Source organism: Gekko japonicus, unplaced genomic scaffold (assembly GCF_001447785.1).
Source record: "Gekko japonicus isolate JY-2015 unplaced genomic scaffold, Gekko_japonicus_V1.1 scaffold278, whole genome shotgun sequence".
In the NCBI taxonomy this organism is placed as follows: domain Eukaryota; kingdom Metazoa; phylum Chordata; class Lepidosauria; order Squamata; family Gekkonidae; genus Gekko; species Gekko japonicus.
In genome coordinates, this window is record NW_015169783.1 from 1,201,883 (window position 1) to 1,218,388 (window position 16,506).

Below are 16,506 nucleotides of genomic sequence, written 5' to 3' on the forward strand. Positions count from 1 at the left end.
GGAGGACCTGGATCTGCATACGCTGACCATCAACCAACACCAGGTAATGAATTTGCCCCCAGAAGCCCCTAACAAAATGCATGTTACTGTGTTAATAGAGGGGTCCTCCTGTAGAATGGAACTGGACACGGGCTTCTTGTTTTCCATAATCTCTGCAGAGACATTAAGTAAACTCTGCCCTGGGGGGGGGGGGGCTCCTAAAGCAGCCACAGGGTCTGTCCCTCCAGGACTTCCAGAAGAACCCCATGGCCATCAAGGCCTGGGGCAAATTCAGGGTACAATTCAGAGACTTTGATGGCCCTTTAGAATTGCTGGTGGTGGAAGGGAGACTCACATGCCTGCGGGAACTTGCGTGGTTTGGGCCCCTGGGATTTGCGGTGACGGGCATAAACGCCATACAGCCTCAGAACTTTAATTCGGTCTGTGAGGAGTTCCTGAGGGTCTTCGAGGGCACGCTTGGCCGCTACTCTGGCACCCCGGTTTTACTTGAACTTGATCCCACGGTGCGGCCCATCCGAATGAAGGCCAGGCGGCCCCCGTTAGCATTGCGGCATTGTGGCCCAAGATAGAGTCCAAACTGGACCGCCTGGTGGAGCAGGGAGTGCTAGAACCGGTGCCACATGCCCGCTGGAAAACCCCCATCGCCACCCCGGTGAAGCCTAATGGGGACGTCAGAATTTGTGCCGATTATAAGTGTACCATTAACAAGGCACTTCAAGACCACGCGTACCCAGTACCGGTGGTCAGTCACGTGTTGATCTCCTTAGTGGGGGCAAGGGTTTTCGGTAAGCTGGACTTGGCCCAGGCCTATCAACAGCTGCCAGTGGACAACGCCACCGCAGAAGCCCAAACTATAGTAACCCACCGGGGGGCTTTCAGAGTGCGGCGGCTGCAATTTGGGGGTGTTTTTCAAAACATGATGGATTGTCTCCTCAAAGGCATCCCAGGAGTCCAGCCGTTCTTCGACAACGTTTTAATTGCGGCTCCGGACAGTGCTCGAGCACTTTGACACTGCCGGCCTGAAGGTCAAACGGGAGAAATGCCTCCTGGGGGTGCCGCGGATAGAATTCTTGGGGTTTGCGGTAGATGCCCAAGGAATTCACCCTACGCAAGCCATCAGTCAAGTGCCCACACCCTCATCTAAGTTGAAGTTGCAGGCCTTCCTGGGACTTTAAAATTTTTATCACTCCTTTCTCCCCAACAAGGCCACCATCACTAAACCTCTTCACAGACTCCTCGACACGCTCCATGGGTCTGGGGTCCTAAACACACTGCTGCCTTCTGGGTGGTAAATAACTGTTGGTACCCAAAGATGTCCTCGCCCACTTCAATGAGTCCCTGCCCGTGGTGTTAGCTCGCGACGCTTCTCCCTATGGGGTGGGGGCAGCCCTGGGGCACCGGCTGGCCGATGGCCGTGAGGTTCCCATGGCTTATTACTCCCGTACGCTGTTGGTAGCTGAGCGCAATTATGTACAAATAGACAAAGAGGCCCTTGCGATCGTGGCCGCTGTGAAAAAATTTCACGACTACCTGTATGGCCGGGTCTTCATGATTGTTACCGACCACAAACCCCCTTGGGCCAGATTTTGTCTCCCCGGGTGCTGCGGTGGTCCATCTTCCTTGCAGGCTACCAGTACTCTCTGATCCACTGCCCTGGTAAGGCGATGGGCCACGCAGACACCCTGAGCCGCCTCCCGCTGCCTTCCTCTGACCCAGCGCACCACATTGCCTTGCTGAAGGACCTGCCCTATCGCCCGGTTCAAGTGGGGGAGATCGCCTCCTCTCTGGGTCCTGGACTGGGTGGGAAGGGGGTGGCCTGCCGGCTCAGTGGGACCCAAGTTCTCGGCATTCTCGGGCCGCCGCGACAAGTTGTTCTCCCACAAAGGGTGCTTGTTGTGGGGAAGCCGGGTGGTGATACCGCCACCCCTGCAAGGGCGAGTACTCACCGCCCTACATGAACACCACCCAGGGATAGTCAGAATGAAAGCCTTGGCCCGGAGCGATGTATGGTAGCTGGGGTTGGACAGTGAGGTTGAGGATACTGTAAAGCGCTGCCAGATATGTCAAGAGTCACAGCCCGAGCTCCCGAAAGCACCAGTGTGACCATGGGAGTCGTCCCACAAGCCGTGGGCAAGACTACTTTTGGACTTTGCCGGGCCCTTCCAGGGACAGATCTTCTTTATACTACTCGATGCTTACACAAAGTGGCTCGAGGTGACACCGGTCCCGTCAACCTCGTCCCGGTCAGCCATCCGCGCGATGTGGCGGATCTTTCGCTCCCACAGCATACCTGACTCTTTGGTAACTGACAATGGCACACCTTTACCTCCACGGAGTTTCAGGAGTTCGTGCATTATGGTATATGGCACATACGTTCCACTCCCTTTCACCCCGCAACCAATGGCCAGGTGGAGCGCATGGTATGGACTACGAAAGAGGCGCTGCGCCGCATGGACCGGGGGGGACTGGGACTACCAGCTGGCCGCCTTTCTATTCAGACAGCGCATGACACCTCACTCCACCACTGGCCGCAGTCCAGCGGAGCTGCTCATGGGACACCGCCTGACAACCCGGATGGACCGCCTCCATCCAGACTGAGCACCAGAACACAGCACAAGCTCCGAAGATCAGGGGGCCCTGCGAGGGTTCTTCCTGGAGGAACCCGTGTATGCCAGGAACTACGGCTAGGGTCCCACCTGGGTTCCGGCAAGAGTCGTCCAGGTGACCGGGCCCCTCTCATATAAAGTCCCCTGTGACGACGGCCAGCTGTAGAGGCGGCACATTGATCAACTGCATCGCCACATCCTACCCACGGCCCCGGAAGTATCAGATGATGACAACCCTTCTCCTGGGGAACCAGATGCTACCAATCCACCTCATCCAGGGACAAGCGATCTACCCAGGAGGACAGTGGCAACGTGGAACCAACAGGCAACCTGGAGCCCAGCAGCACACCAGCCCCGGCAGCGACCCCTGTGGCGGAGGTTCCTTCCCCGGAGCCGACAAGAACGGTGCCAGGGAGCCCAGCCCCAGAAGTCCGCCACTCCACGAGGGAGTGAAGGCATCCCACATACCTCAAAGACTATGTCAGCTAGGGGTAATTTGGACCGGGGGGGGAGGGGTGCTGTGTATCCAGAGAAACCGCACACCTGGTCGGGTCCGCACATGGCCATGCGAATGGCCCAAGCTTCGCTTCCAGAGACAATAGCTCGAACGGATCCTAGGGTGCACCTATCGGATGGCTAGGATCCGAGAATTGACCTATGAGACTTGGGTGATTGAGCACAAATAAATGTGCACGCACACACAAATACTCTTGAAAATAAAATTAAAAACTGATCATGTGCAGTATCCCTTACTCTTCCAATGCATCAGAAACATTGACCCTTTTCAATCAATGTATTATTCTTTATTTTACTTCTTGTATGGGTGTGAAAGATGGGACAATCAAGAAAGCTGGCAGGAAGAAAGTTGATTTGTCTGAGATGTGGTGTTGGAGGAGAGCTTTACAGATACCATGGGCTGCCAAAAAGACAAATCAGTGAGTTCTAGATCAAATCAAGCCTGACGTCTCCCTAGAAGCTAAAATGGCCGTACTGGGGCCATCCTACCTTAGTCACATTATGAGAAGACAAGAGTCACTGGAAAAGACAATAGTGCTAGGAAAAGTTGAGTTACTGGAAAAGACGACAATGCTACGAAAAGCTGAAGGCATCAGGAAAAGGGGCAGAGCCAACATGAGATGGATTGAGACTCAATCAAGGAAGCCACGACGCCCAGTGCAAGCAAGGCTGTCAACTACAGGGTATTTTGGAGGTCATTAATTCATAGGGCCACTGTAAGTCAGAAGCAACTTGACGCTTTAACACACACACACATATTGGGGGGCGTTCCTGGAGGGGGCGGGGGCATCCCCGACATGATGACATCACATTGTGGACATCCCCCCCCCACCCAATCTTCCCGCGGCGCAGGCTCCCTGCACTTAAATGGGTCCCTTTAAGTGCAGAGAGCTGGCATTCCCCCCCCCCCGCGCACCTGACAGAGATCGGGTTAAGTGCAGGAAAAGCTGGCTTCCTGCATTTAAAGGAGCTGGCATCCCCCCCGCGCGCCCCTCTCCCTCCTCTCTCTCAAGAGAGTTGGGAGAGGGGTGGCTGCGGGTGTTGGGGCTTGGGAGCAGGGCTTCCCTGGCAGCCAGCTGGCCGGCGGCGAGCAGAAGCCCCAAAAAAGCGGGGGACCCCTGCCAAACCGAGGGGTTTGGCAGCCCTATATGCACAGCACTGGGGAAATATGAAGGACCTTATTTTGAACAACACCAAGGCAGGCGAATTCATGAATCTGCTTTATTCAGAGCCAGCCTACTAGCCTACCATGGTCAATACTGTCTCCTGTGACTGGCAATGGCGTTCCAGGACTTCAGGCAGAGGTCTTTCGCGGCTCTGTTCTGCTTTGTGGAGTCAGTGGGAAACAGATACAAGGACGAATAGCAATGAAGCAGCATGCATCACTTACCCTGAAGACCCCAGTTTTGCTGAAAGATCAGTGGGAGAAGATCTAGAGAGAGAAAGAAGCAGCATTAATATCTGTGGAGAGTAGGAAAACCCCAGCAACTTCCTGTTCCCAGGAAATCCCAACCCAAAAGTATCACACCTACCCCAGCTCTCCTCCAAGTCCCACTCCTCACCTACTCATGATGGGCAGGTGTCGCTCTACCCTTTGGCCTCTACAAAGTTATTACAGAACAGACTGCCAAACTCTGTACAGCGTGGGAGGGAGGGGAAGACTGATTTACTTATTTATATACTTATACCCTGCTTTTCTCAACAGTGGGGACCCAAAGCAGCTTACAACATTGTTCTCCCCTATTTTATCCTCACAACCACTCTCTGAAGTTAGTAAGGCTAAGAATGGACCAAGGTTACTCAGCAAGGTTCCACGGCAGAGTGGGGATTTATATTATTTTATGGTGTTTTAAATGGAAATACAAGACCGCATGTGCAGTATCATTTAGCACAAATATAACTGATCTCTTTTCAGTGGAATTAAGTTTTCAGACTTAAGAGAACGTGCCCTGCTGAGACAGACCAAGGCAGTCACTAGGTGGTCTCCCAGCAGCCGCAGATTTACTTTCTTCCTATTCCCTGCTATAAAGAACATATGAATGACAATACCCCTCATAAGAACATAAGGGAAGTCAATGTTGGATCAGGCCAATGGCCCATCCAGTCCAACACTCTGTCACATGGGGGCCAAAAATACCAAGTGCCATCAGGTGGTCCAGCAATGGGGCCAGGACACTAGAAGCCCTCCCACTGTTGCCCCTCCCAAGCACCAAGAATACAGAGCATCACTTGCCCTAGATCAAGAGTTCCTATCTATACCTTGTGGCTAATAGCCACTGATGGACCTCCGCTCCATAAGAGACTGCACTGGACAGAAAAGAACAGAAGCAGAGTGGATAGGGTGGGGGTGTGTGTCAAATAATTGCCTAACCAATCCCATAACTAAGTCCCTCTAAACCAACTGGTGGGTCACCCCAGCAGCAGCACCCCACCAACCTTAGGGGAAGGAAAGGCCTCAGGAAAAGACAGACAGAGACAGCAGCTCAATTCAGACATCCCATCAAACCCTGGTTTGAACTAACCATGGTTCAAAACACAAGCCATGGTTCAGAGGCAACAGCCTGCTCTCGTTTTCAACATCTTCTTCTTTCTAGCCTCCAGCTGCCATGGTCTCTAAAGCTGGAGCAATGGCCACAACCATGATTTGCCAAGTCAGATGTTCCACCAAACCCGAGCTGGTTTCTGAAACCACTGCACGCCATGGTTTCAGATCCTGGTTTCCCAGCCAACTGCAAGGTGTCACTTCAGACATCATGCCATGGCCATAGTGAAGCCTCCCGGGCACGATGTCCGACCCATTCCAGAAGGAAACAGGTCTAGGAAGCTGGATACTGTACAGTCGGGCACAGGCACAATTAACAGTGGATCCCTCTCAGGATTCATGTTGGTGTTAAAGACAGGTAAGGAAAGTCTGAAGGCTGCTACCCCCAGACACAAGAGGAAATTTGACAAGTCCCTCCGGAGCCTGCTGTCATCCTGGGTCATGTCCATTTCCCTAAACCCAGCCACAGTCTGCCCCTTCAGCAATCAGAACTTGCTGCTTCTTCTTTCCAACAGACACAGCCCTGTTCCTTGGAGCCATGGATCTGGGCACTCCATGCTCAAACAAATACCCCACCCTGAGAAAAGGTGATGTCTCCCACCCTGTCAATGAGGCCAAAGTGGGTTATTCACTCTGATTCCAGAAGCTACACCAGCAATTGGAAATCATATGCCCCCCCCTTACAGTCCCAGGCATATCTTTGCAACCATGAGAGCTAGAAACATTCTGCTACGTATAGCAGATGGGTAGCCATGTGAGTCTGGTACCAAGGCCTGCAACAAACCAAGATGCCAGCTTTGCTCTCATATAGATCCTGGCAACACCATCACTGGACCCAGCAACATCAGCCATACCGCCTCAGGTTCCTATTCCTCCTCATCCTCTAATGTGATTTATGCCACTGCGTGTCAGCAATGCCCTTCCACTCTCTACATTGCACAAACAGGCCAGCCCCTTCGACAAAGAATTAATGGACATAAGTCTGACATCAGAAACCAGAACATTTAAAAAAAAAAAAACAGTGGGGGAACATTTTAACCATCCAGGACATTCAGTTGCTGACCTAAAAGTAGCTGTTCTTACAAAGGAATTTCAAAAAGAGATTAGAAAGAGAGACTGCTGAATTGTAACTGATAACGAAGCTCAAGACAATGCATCCACCTGGACTGAATCGAGACCTAGGTTTCCTGTCTCATTACCAATGCTGATTTCTCCACCCCTACTACCTCTCTGCATATCAAACCTTCTATTGTCAGTTGCCTGCTAATGTCATTTGGCATCTCAAATCACTCCACTTTGCGATATGTAGGACAGGTGGGCTCACATTCTAGCTGTATCTGAAGAACTGAGCAGTGACTCACGAAAGCTCATACCTTACCACAAATTTTGTTAGTCTTTAAGTTGCTCCTGGACTGTTACTCTTTTCTTCTGCTATGTATGTTTAAGAAGGGTTCAAGATGGCAACCTGCTGCTTTGAAACACATGTTTATTGCACCTCTCCTCTTAAGAGGCTGCAGCCCAGCCATGCTACAGATGCAAACGGAGAAGCTATTTATGTATTGCTTTTTATTCCACCCTTCCTTGTAGGAACTCAGGGCAGCATATATGGCTCTCACCTCCTCCAGTCTACCCTGACTTCAACCCTGTGAGGTAGGTTAGGGTGACCCAAGGTCTCCCAATGATCTTCATGTCTGAGCAAGGATCCGAGCCTGGGTCTCCCTAGTCCAACACTCTAACCAATATACACAGCACTGGCTTTCTTTAGAAAGGGTCTATCCCAAGCCAAGGAAACAGTTCAGATTCATAGTGTAGTGTAGTGGTTAGAGTGTCAGACAAGGATCTGGGAGACCCAGGTTCGAATCTCCCCTCTGCCATGGAAGTCTGCTAGGTAAACTTGGTCCAGTCACACGGGCTCAGTCCAACATCCCTTAGAGGGCTGTTGTGAGGATAAAATGGAGGAGAGGAGAATTATGGAAGCCACCCTGGGTCCCCACTGGGGAGAAAGATGAAGTATAAATGAAGTAAATACAAAATACCAATATCAGAGATAGCCCAAACATAGAGGGGTTCTGCAGTCCTGTACATCTCTGCTGCAAACTGCAGAAATGTGGGACCAAGACAAACTGGAGGGAGTTACTCTTGTGTTAGCAGTGGGATTTGCAGGAGGACGGTCCTTGGTCTGGCTGGATTTTGTCCTAACACATCGATCAGCATCACTCCAGAGAGGAGATGACCCCCATCAGTCTCTGGTCCAAGCCTGCTAATTCCCCAACAGCAAGCAAATCCTCAGGTGAATCTAAGTTTATAGATGCTGCACCTTGTCTCACCTGTGCTCATTCACTAACCTGATGCCGTAGAAAGGACAGGCCAACTCACAGCCAGGGTGGGGTACATGGCTGCTGAAACAGCATCTCTTAAGTAACACCAGGAAGAAGACATCAAATGCTGGCCTACTACACTTGGGGCTGTGGTTATGCCACAATTCCACAGGAGTACAAAAAGAACTCAGAAGGTGGTATTAGGTGCCAAATTAAGCTTCCTGAGAAGTAAAGCTTCATTAATACTGAGAAACCTGTAAGAGAACACTTCAACCTTTCAGGACATTCAGTGGGGGACCTCAAAGTAGCTGTTTTACTGTGAAGAAATGTCAGAAAGAGAGTAGAACGGGAGATTGCTGAGTTACAAATTATTACAACACTCAGGACAATGGAACCCCCAGAGCTTAACAGAGATATTGGGTTTCTTATCTCACTACACATGCTAACATCATTCAGTTCTTGCATGTGTTTGTAAACTCTTTTATTATGCTATATGATAATTTGCTGCTATTCACAGGTTTTACCAATTGCCTCCATCCAGTCTTAGCTGTATTTATTGCTCAGTTACTTATGCATCTTGACTCTAGCTGGCCCAACAAGCATGGCTGCTTGAATGCATATGAGCCATGTCCACTAAGATCACCTGGAAAGGAGGCTAGAAGATTTCCAGTAGCAGAGACTGGGGACTTCAAAGCACTGCATAATTCCCTCGCCCCACTCCCGGACAAGGAGCACCACTACAATACATTATGAAAAGTAGTCAACACCAGGGGATCAGGCCCATTTCTATAGACATCTATGCCAGATTTAGCTTTTCTTGATCAAAAACCTGGATGCTCTTGGAACAGAATTTTTCATATACTCAGCTTACAGAACTCTTTCTCCCCACTGATCCTTGGCAAGGTGATGAGTGAGGCTCTCTGGCAGTTATAATATGTGATCTGTGCTGCTACTTTAAAATCATTTACATTTCATTTCTGCTATCTTGAGCATCTTCAGTGGAGTGGGCAGAACAGAAATGGTTGAAGTCAGGGGTCATTTCGTAGAAAAAGAGGTGCAGGAGCTCATTAGCATAACTCATTAACATAACTTATTTGCATATGCCCCCACCCCCCCCCCCGACATCACCGGAAGTGTGTAAGAAGGCAACACCCACTGCTCAGGCTCCACTGGATTGTTTTGGATTGCTAGCTAGTGGGGGCGGGCTCTGCAGCTTACCTGGCTGCTTCTTGCTCTGATTGAGGGCTGCTGGGAGCAGGGGGCGGGGCTTGTTGCATGCGCCCGCCCCTGGGCTCTTTACTGCCGGAGCTCCGCTCCTGTGCGCTCCTGCAGGAAATGACCCCTGGTTGAAGTACAAACAAACAAAAACCGGAAGCACACGCAGTAGCTAGAAAAATGTGGCTTTTGAAAGGAGAAATCACAGTTCAGATTCCCTGCTCTGGGGTTAATACTCACCAAGTGGTTTTTTGGGAGCGTAATACAGTCACTCAAGAGAACAAAATGGGAGAATGTTATGGTGGCAGAACAGTGTTACCAACCTCCAGGTGGGGTCTGGAGTTCTCCCAGAATTCAATGGATCTCCAGACTGCCAATATCAGTTCCCCCAGAAGAAATGGCAGATTCCAAGAATAGATTCTACAGCATCACATCACTGCTGAGCTTCCACCCTCCCCAGGCACCGTCCCCAAATCTCCAAGAATTTTCTAAGCTGGAACTGGTGACTCTACAGTACGATGGTCTCAGCGCTTCAGACAGGAGGTGAAGGATCACATTATGGAAGCTGGAACTGCAACTGTATGGCAGAACAGTCTATCACTTCAGACAGCTGATGAAGGATCACATTACGGAATCACATCCCTGCTGAGCTTCCACCTCCCCAGGCACCATCCCCAAATCTCACCATGTTAATAACTGCCTGGAAATAGAAAGCCAGCTGTCCAAGTAAAGTGCGTGTGGAGGAGCAGAGAAATTTTCTAACTGCTGCGCTAGCTTTCTACTTGCATGGAGTTTTTCCATACAAAAGAATGCAGAACACCCGTATGAAGCCATTGGTCTATCGAAGTCAGTATTATCCACTCAGACTAGCTGCAAATCTCAGGTGTAACCTTTCACATCGATTGGCTCCTTTCACCTGGAGATGTTGAAGCCTGAACCTGGGACCTTCTGCACACCAACGCTCTCCCACTGAATGCTCTCTTCTCCCCTAAATATTCAAGATCGGAATCCCCTGCCCTTACAATCAGTACATCCACTTCACCACCTTGGTGTCCTATCAGCTCATTCCCACCTTGTCGTCCTGCACGCACGAATCAGGGCTCATCACTCCCTCAAAAGGGTTGTTGCCACTGTTCCCTCTAAGCTAAGTTAGTGTGAGCTAGCTCACAGTTTTTTAGCCTCCGTCTCACACATTTATGCCGTAGCCAAATAGCTTGCTCACAACTTTAGTGCCAGGAGCTCACAAAGTAGAATTTTTGCTCATGAGACTCTACAGCTTAGAGGGAGCACTGGTTGTTGCCACTCCATTCCTTGGAGGAAGACCAGGACAGAAACCTCGAGAGGCGCACAACCACCACCGATCTCTCACCCAGCCCACGGTCTGCAACCTCCGGGAGAGAGAGGAGTTTCGACCAAGAGGCCCTGAGATTCAACAACAAAGCCCAAAAGAGGAAGTCCGCAACAGATGCACATCCAAGTTTCAGATGCCGAAAAACACGAGAGGGGCGGCTTCCCCCCCCAAAAAAACGTATCCATGGTTGGCTGCCTCTAGAACCTCATGTCACAAGAGGAGAGAGTTGGCAAAGCTGGGATCCGAGCACAGGCCACCTTCCCCATCCCCAGCACCCTAAACGCTATGGGATAGTTCAGCCATTTGTAAAGGAAGAAAAAACACCCATCTGCTTAATTGACCCTTTAAAGAGGTGCTGAGATTCAGGCCTCTCTGCATCACTAACCCCAGGTGCAGAAGACAGTTCCTCAGTACTCTCTGCATGCTCAGAGATAATGCTGATCCCCGCCACTCTGACCCAAGTTTAACACTTTTATGTACTCTGACACCCTGGGTTGTTTTTATTGGTATGTTTTCACAGAATTGTTTGTATTCTACTTTATTTTATTGACTTGTCTTGTTTTATTGGCAAGATTTGTTTTTCTTGCCTTGGCCTTTATTTTATTGTTTTCATTGCCAGCCACTTCCAGCAGGCCGGGAGAGACAGCATATAAATTGTCTAAACAGACCGTGAGCCAAGTTTCACCTGCTCCTTTGTTTAGACATTGGCTAATACCCGAAAGGCCCTGACCTGGATAGCCTGATCTTGTCAGATCTTGGAAGCTAAGCAAGACCTCCAAAAAGTACCTGAGTCATGACAGGGAGCCAGGTGATGGCAAACCACCTCTGAACGTCTCTTGCCTTGAAAACCCTATAGAGTTGTCACAAGTTGGCTGTGACTTGACGGCACTTTCCACCACCAATACCCGGGGTGGGGGGGAGATCCTCAAGCCAACATTTGTGTGAAACATTCCAAGCTGTCCTATGCCGGCTCACCTAATGCAGCATTGTCGATGCTACTGTTGTGTATCCAGGGAAGTCCGTGCACGCGGTCGAGCCAACACGTGGTCAGGCGAAGGGCCCGAGCTTCGTGTCCAAAGACAATAGCCAGAACGGATCCTAGCACACACCTATCGGGAGCACACCTAGGATCCTAGAAGGGACCTATGGGTCTAGGGGTGCACTGTAAATACCCTATCACGGGTGTGTGTGTGTGTGTGGTGTGATTTGGGACTATAAGCCGGCCTGCGAGCCGGCTAAAACATCTCAAGATCTTAATGTAACTAAATAAAGTATGAGCTGTAATCACTCTTCAACGCATCAGCCTCAGTACTTTATAGTTACACTGCGGAGTGGGGCACATCCTTCCTTCGTTGGCCCTCTGAGATTCTACAACTGGAGATGCTGCAGAGTGAACCTGGGTCCTTCCACCTGTCAAGCAGGTCCTCAACCACTGAGCTATGGTCCCTTCCCAATGAAGCACCTGGACAGAACAGCTTAAAAACAGTGAAGGATTCCCTTATGCACCCAGCAATTCAAATCTTGGACCATTAGATTAAGGGCTTTTTTACTGCATGAGCTTGAAGGCACCTAGGAATCAACCTCAAAGTCTTGGGGGACCACTCCCCCCCCCCAAAAAAAAGAAAATCTCAGCTTTAGGCACACTAATCTATCAGCAGCCACATTTATGGAGAATAGATTTATGGGGAGGAGGGGAAAAAAGAGGCTGTGTTTTCTTGTTGAGGGATGGAAACGCACCCCGTATGAGCTCAGAAGTCACATCTTGTAGGGCCAGGGCTCTGCAAATTTTGCCAGCACTTGGTGGCTTGTTTGTTGGTGCAACTGGCCCCACCCCTCCTCCAAGCCTTCGGACACACGCATTTTCTCACTTCAGAATGGGTTTTGGAGACGCTTGGAGTCAGGCCAGGGAACCTGGCAGAGGATCAAGGCCTGTCTCAGAGAACTCCGGGAAGGGGAGGAGCAAAATCCCTTGCTGTCCGTTACCCCTAGTCACCCAACAACTATATTTTCGAGACCCCTGAGCAAGGGTTTGGGGGGTGGAATTCTGGCTTGGGTTAAACCCATCAATCTGCATTTTAAGATGTACAGACAGAGCTAGTCACCAACTCAAGTGGTGCTACCGGGTTTATAATTGAAAAAGAAAATGGAAAAACACACATTCGCTCCCTCCCTTGGAGCCCTGCTGAAGCAGAGCCAACTCTATTTTGGAACTGGTTCTCTCTTCCCTCTCCGTGTCTCTGGGACACAGAGATACAGAAAATCAAACACCTCCTGTCCAATACTGTTTTGTTTTCCTGAACAAATATGCATCACTGGTGAGGGTTATACAATACCCCAAAGGGCTGGCATAGAGTGCTCCTATAAAAAGATCAGAAACGGCTTTTGTATCAGATCTAATCCTCGGGGTTTGTCAAACAGTACCAAAGAAGAGAGAGACTCGGAGCATATGCAGAGACCCTTCTTTCCACCGAGTAACTGAAGCTTGGCAGTGGCCACTTCTTGGTAGGGCTTCCACTCTGGAGACACAGCTTAGCCCAGAGGGCCCCACCTTGAGTCCTTGGTGCCTCCCTTGAGACCCACCATCACCAGACAAGGCCTCTGTAATATGAGGCTAGATGGGACACGGGATCCCTACAAGGCAGAGGCAATGCTGGAGTACCAGCTCCTCTCTGTTAGGAAGGAAGTCGCTCTCCTGCATCCTTCATAAATATGTATGACTTCTCCAGCCAACTGGAGCTGGAAAAAGGGAGCTTTGACCCTCACACCACACAAACCTTAGAGGTGCTCCCAGACTTGAATGTTGCTCTTCTGCTGCAGACCAACACGGCTACCCTCCAAAACCTTCTCCAGCCAACTGGGGCTCAAAGCTGCTTACTCTCTCTTCCCCCTTCCCCGCCACTGTCTTGCCTCCAAGTCAAAATTTAAACTGTAAGCTCCTCGGGACAGAGACCAGTCTTTTTTAAAAATTACATCACCACTCAGCTCAAATGGTGCCCAGTTTACGGCCACAAATGCATCTCCATGAAACTACATCAAAGAGAAAAATATATATGTCAGAACAGCAAAAACTAGCAGCTTCCTCTTCTTTCACAATGTAACAACAAAAATGGAACCAACTGAATGTCCATCGGCACAGAAAGACTATTCCCATTTCGCAGAAAAGCTTGGAATGCTGGGAGAAGTTTTGCAGTTTGGGAGCCACAACAATTAAGGCCCTGACAGAGAAGGACTTTAGAAAGAATAAAACTTAATTCAGCAACTAGTATGAATCGGGTATATTTATATCATCTGTTATTTATTCAAGGGTGGTTTTTTTCCAATAATACATAGAAGTAACAGGCACTGACATTCTGGCCCCAGAAATCATACAACCACTCTTGATCGGATAGGCCAAGGGCCTAGAATTCACTTCCACAGGAAGTGGTGGCGGCTACAAGCATGGACGGCTTCAAAAGGGAATTAGATAAGCATATGGAGCAGAGGTCCATCAGTGGCTATTAGCCACAAGGTATAGATAGGGACTCTGGAGCAAGTGATGCTCTGTCTTCTTGGTGCTAGGGGGGGGGGTCAACAGTGGGAGGGCTTCTAATGTCCTGGCCCCACTGGTGGACCTCCTGATGGCACCTGGTATTTTTGGCCACTGTGTGATACAGAGTGTTGGACTGGATGGGCCATTGGCCTGATCCAACATTGGCGTCTCTACTCTTTGCGACTGAACAACATGTTCTTATCACTCTATTACAACAGACAGCAGGTACAGGGCAGAAGACATCTTTTTGGATATGAAACCTCTCTGGACACAGAAAACCAGCAAGACAGATACACCAAGCTGCTCCCCAATTATTTGTTTACTACAAGCAGGGATTTGTTTTGTTCAAATGGGGACCTTCGGTCCGAAGTGGTACAGTCTTTAATTCAGCCATTCTCAAGCTACCACCTAATTCTGTGACTGTGGATTGGCTCTTCCAAAGCTGCCTCTCCGGTTTCCAAGATTTCAGTTTGTATTTTCCACACAACTATCTCTGCAGCCATAAGGGTTAGAAACTTTTTTTTAACTCACTAAAATCAAGATTCTCAGTAGACTGAATTCTCCACCCTGTTCTGCATTGTATCAAATCATGATGCATGCCCAAACAGCACCCTGAATTGGACTCAGAAGTTGGTGGCAATCATTAAAGCTAGTGAGCCACAGGGATTACACTCTCTTTGTTTACTCCTTGCTAAGTGACTTGCCTCTCTGCCTTTTCCAACTCAACATTCACTAGTATATTTTTATCCTGCCCTTTTTTCAAGGAGCTCGGGGAAGCATAGACAATCCCTCTCATCATCACAACAACCTTGCAAGAGAAAGTGATTGGCCAAAGGTCATCCAGCAAATTTTGTGTCAACTTTAACCTGGATTCTCATGTACCAGTCTGAGGCTCTGCCCACAATACCATACTGCGTCTCGTCACAGATACAAGGATGCATGCATGTGACCAAGTGGAAATGCTGGCCTATCAACAGGTAGAAGTTCAGCACACAAATCTGGAGTGTGTTGAGCCAAGCGCTGGAGCAGAAGTGCCTGCCTGCCCAACAGCAGGTATTGATACATTCTAATACTGCCACCTATAATTATTTGATGCATTTGTTTCTGAAATCATACAGTTGTTTCCCCCCAAAAAATACATTTCTTACGTGGAGCATCTAAAATGCAGTGAATGTTAACAACTGCAGACTAATTGTGGGTAACAACCAGAATCTCAGAGATATACTAGTGGATACTGACAGCCACCTACAACAGCCATTTGCCCCCACTTTGGGACATTAACAAATGTCACCTGGGATCATCAGCATTCACATGTAAATGTTAATGACTACATATTTTGGATAACAGTGACAGCCACACACATTTCTTTCAAATAAACATATTCTCTGCCCTTTCCTGAAAACCACATTCCTGTTTGAATCTGGCAATAGATATAGGGCAAATGAAAGGAAGGACTTCTTCAGAACACTAACATACAGAATTTGTTCCTACAAAGTTGTTCTATGGCTTTGGGTTGCCCCTCTGTATATATGAATATTCCAGTACAGAAGAACCTTTGAGAGAGCATGTGCGATAATAGGATTTGCTTTATCTCATTGTTACTTGCTACAAAAAATTAAAAATACTTAATGAAAAGACTGTAACATGCACACTGCAAGATGTAACAGCAGTCATAAGCACAGTTGGCTGAAAGAAAGGTAATGCTGATTCGCTGATAGATTATCATACTCTACCACCCAAAAGAAAAGAACTTCCACACTCAAGAGGCAGTCAATCTGCACCAGACACTAAGACAAATGGCGGAGAATAGCAATCTCTATCACACTCCATGAGAGATTGCCTGACAATCATGCAAATTACCTGTCTTAAGCATGCAGTAGGAGAAAGAATTTTTGTGCCACTTGTACTTTTAAAGGCCAATTCTTCTCCCCCAAGACAACCAACAGCACTGAACCCAAGCTGGGAGCCAGATCCTTCTTTCCCTCCTCTAAGCAAGTTAGAGGCATCTACTCAGTGGTGAGAGGGAATCACGCTCCAGAACACTCTCTCCTTTATTATTGTTTCCACAGCTAGCACCGGGTATCAAAAGCAGGTGCTGCGGATACTCTACAGTGTACATTAAACTTCAAGGACAGAGGAAAGATGCTGAGATGTAAATTGGGAGAAAGTCTGAAGGGTAAGGGCAATTCCCAAGGATGATTACACTGTGGAAGAAACAAAAAGAGGGGTCAAGAGCACCTACACACTATCACTGTCCTCCCAATTCTGACCTGCAACTCAATTCTGCCTGTGCCAGTAACAACCCAAACACTACCACACCCAGCTATCACCTCCGATCCCCCCCTCGACCCCACAGAATTTCGAAATCAAAAATTCCCTTACCTTCGATAGCAAAATAGCCCCCCGCCCATCCCGGTCCCAAACATTTC

General features: G+C 49.0%; 1 protein-coding gene across 2 annotated transcripts in view; it reads right to left on the minus strand.

Moving 5' to 3' along the window:
• The window catches only part of RELA (v-rel avian reticuloendotheliosis viral oncogene homolog A), a 37,578-nt gene that overhangs the window by 20,640 nt on the left and 432 nt on the right, over nucleotides 1-16,506 (minus strand). Inside the window, exons 1-2 of one of the 2 annotated variants that reach the window (XM_015416866.1) lie at nucleotides 15,938-16,035; nucleotides 4,513-4,554 (exon numbers count right to left, since the gene is read on the minus strand). In XM_015416866.1, the coding sequence (XP_015272352.1) occupies nucleotides 4,513-4,554; nucleotides 15,938-15,950 (55 nt within the window). In that variant the 5' untranslated portion in view covers nucleotides 15,951-16,035. Of the gene's footprint in view, nucleotides 1-4,512; nucleotides 4,555-15,937; nucleotides 16,036-16,506 lie in introns of those variants that run through there. The other variant, XM_015416865.1, reaches the window with a different exon arrangement.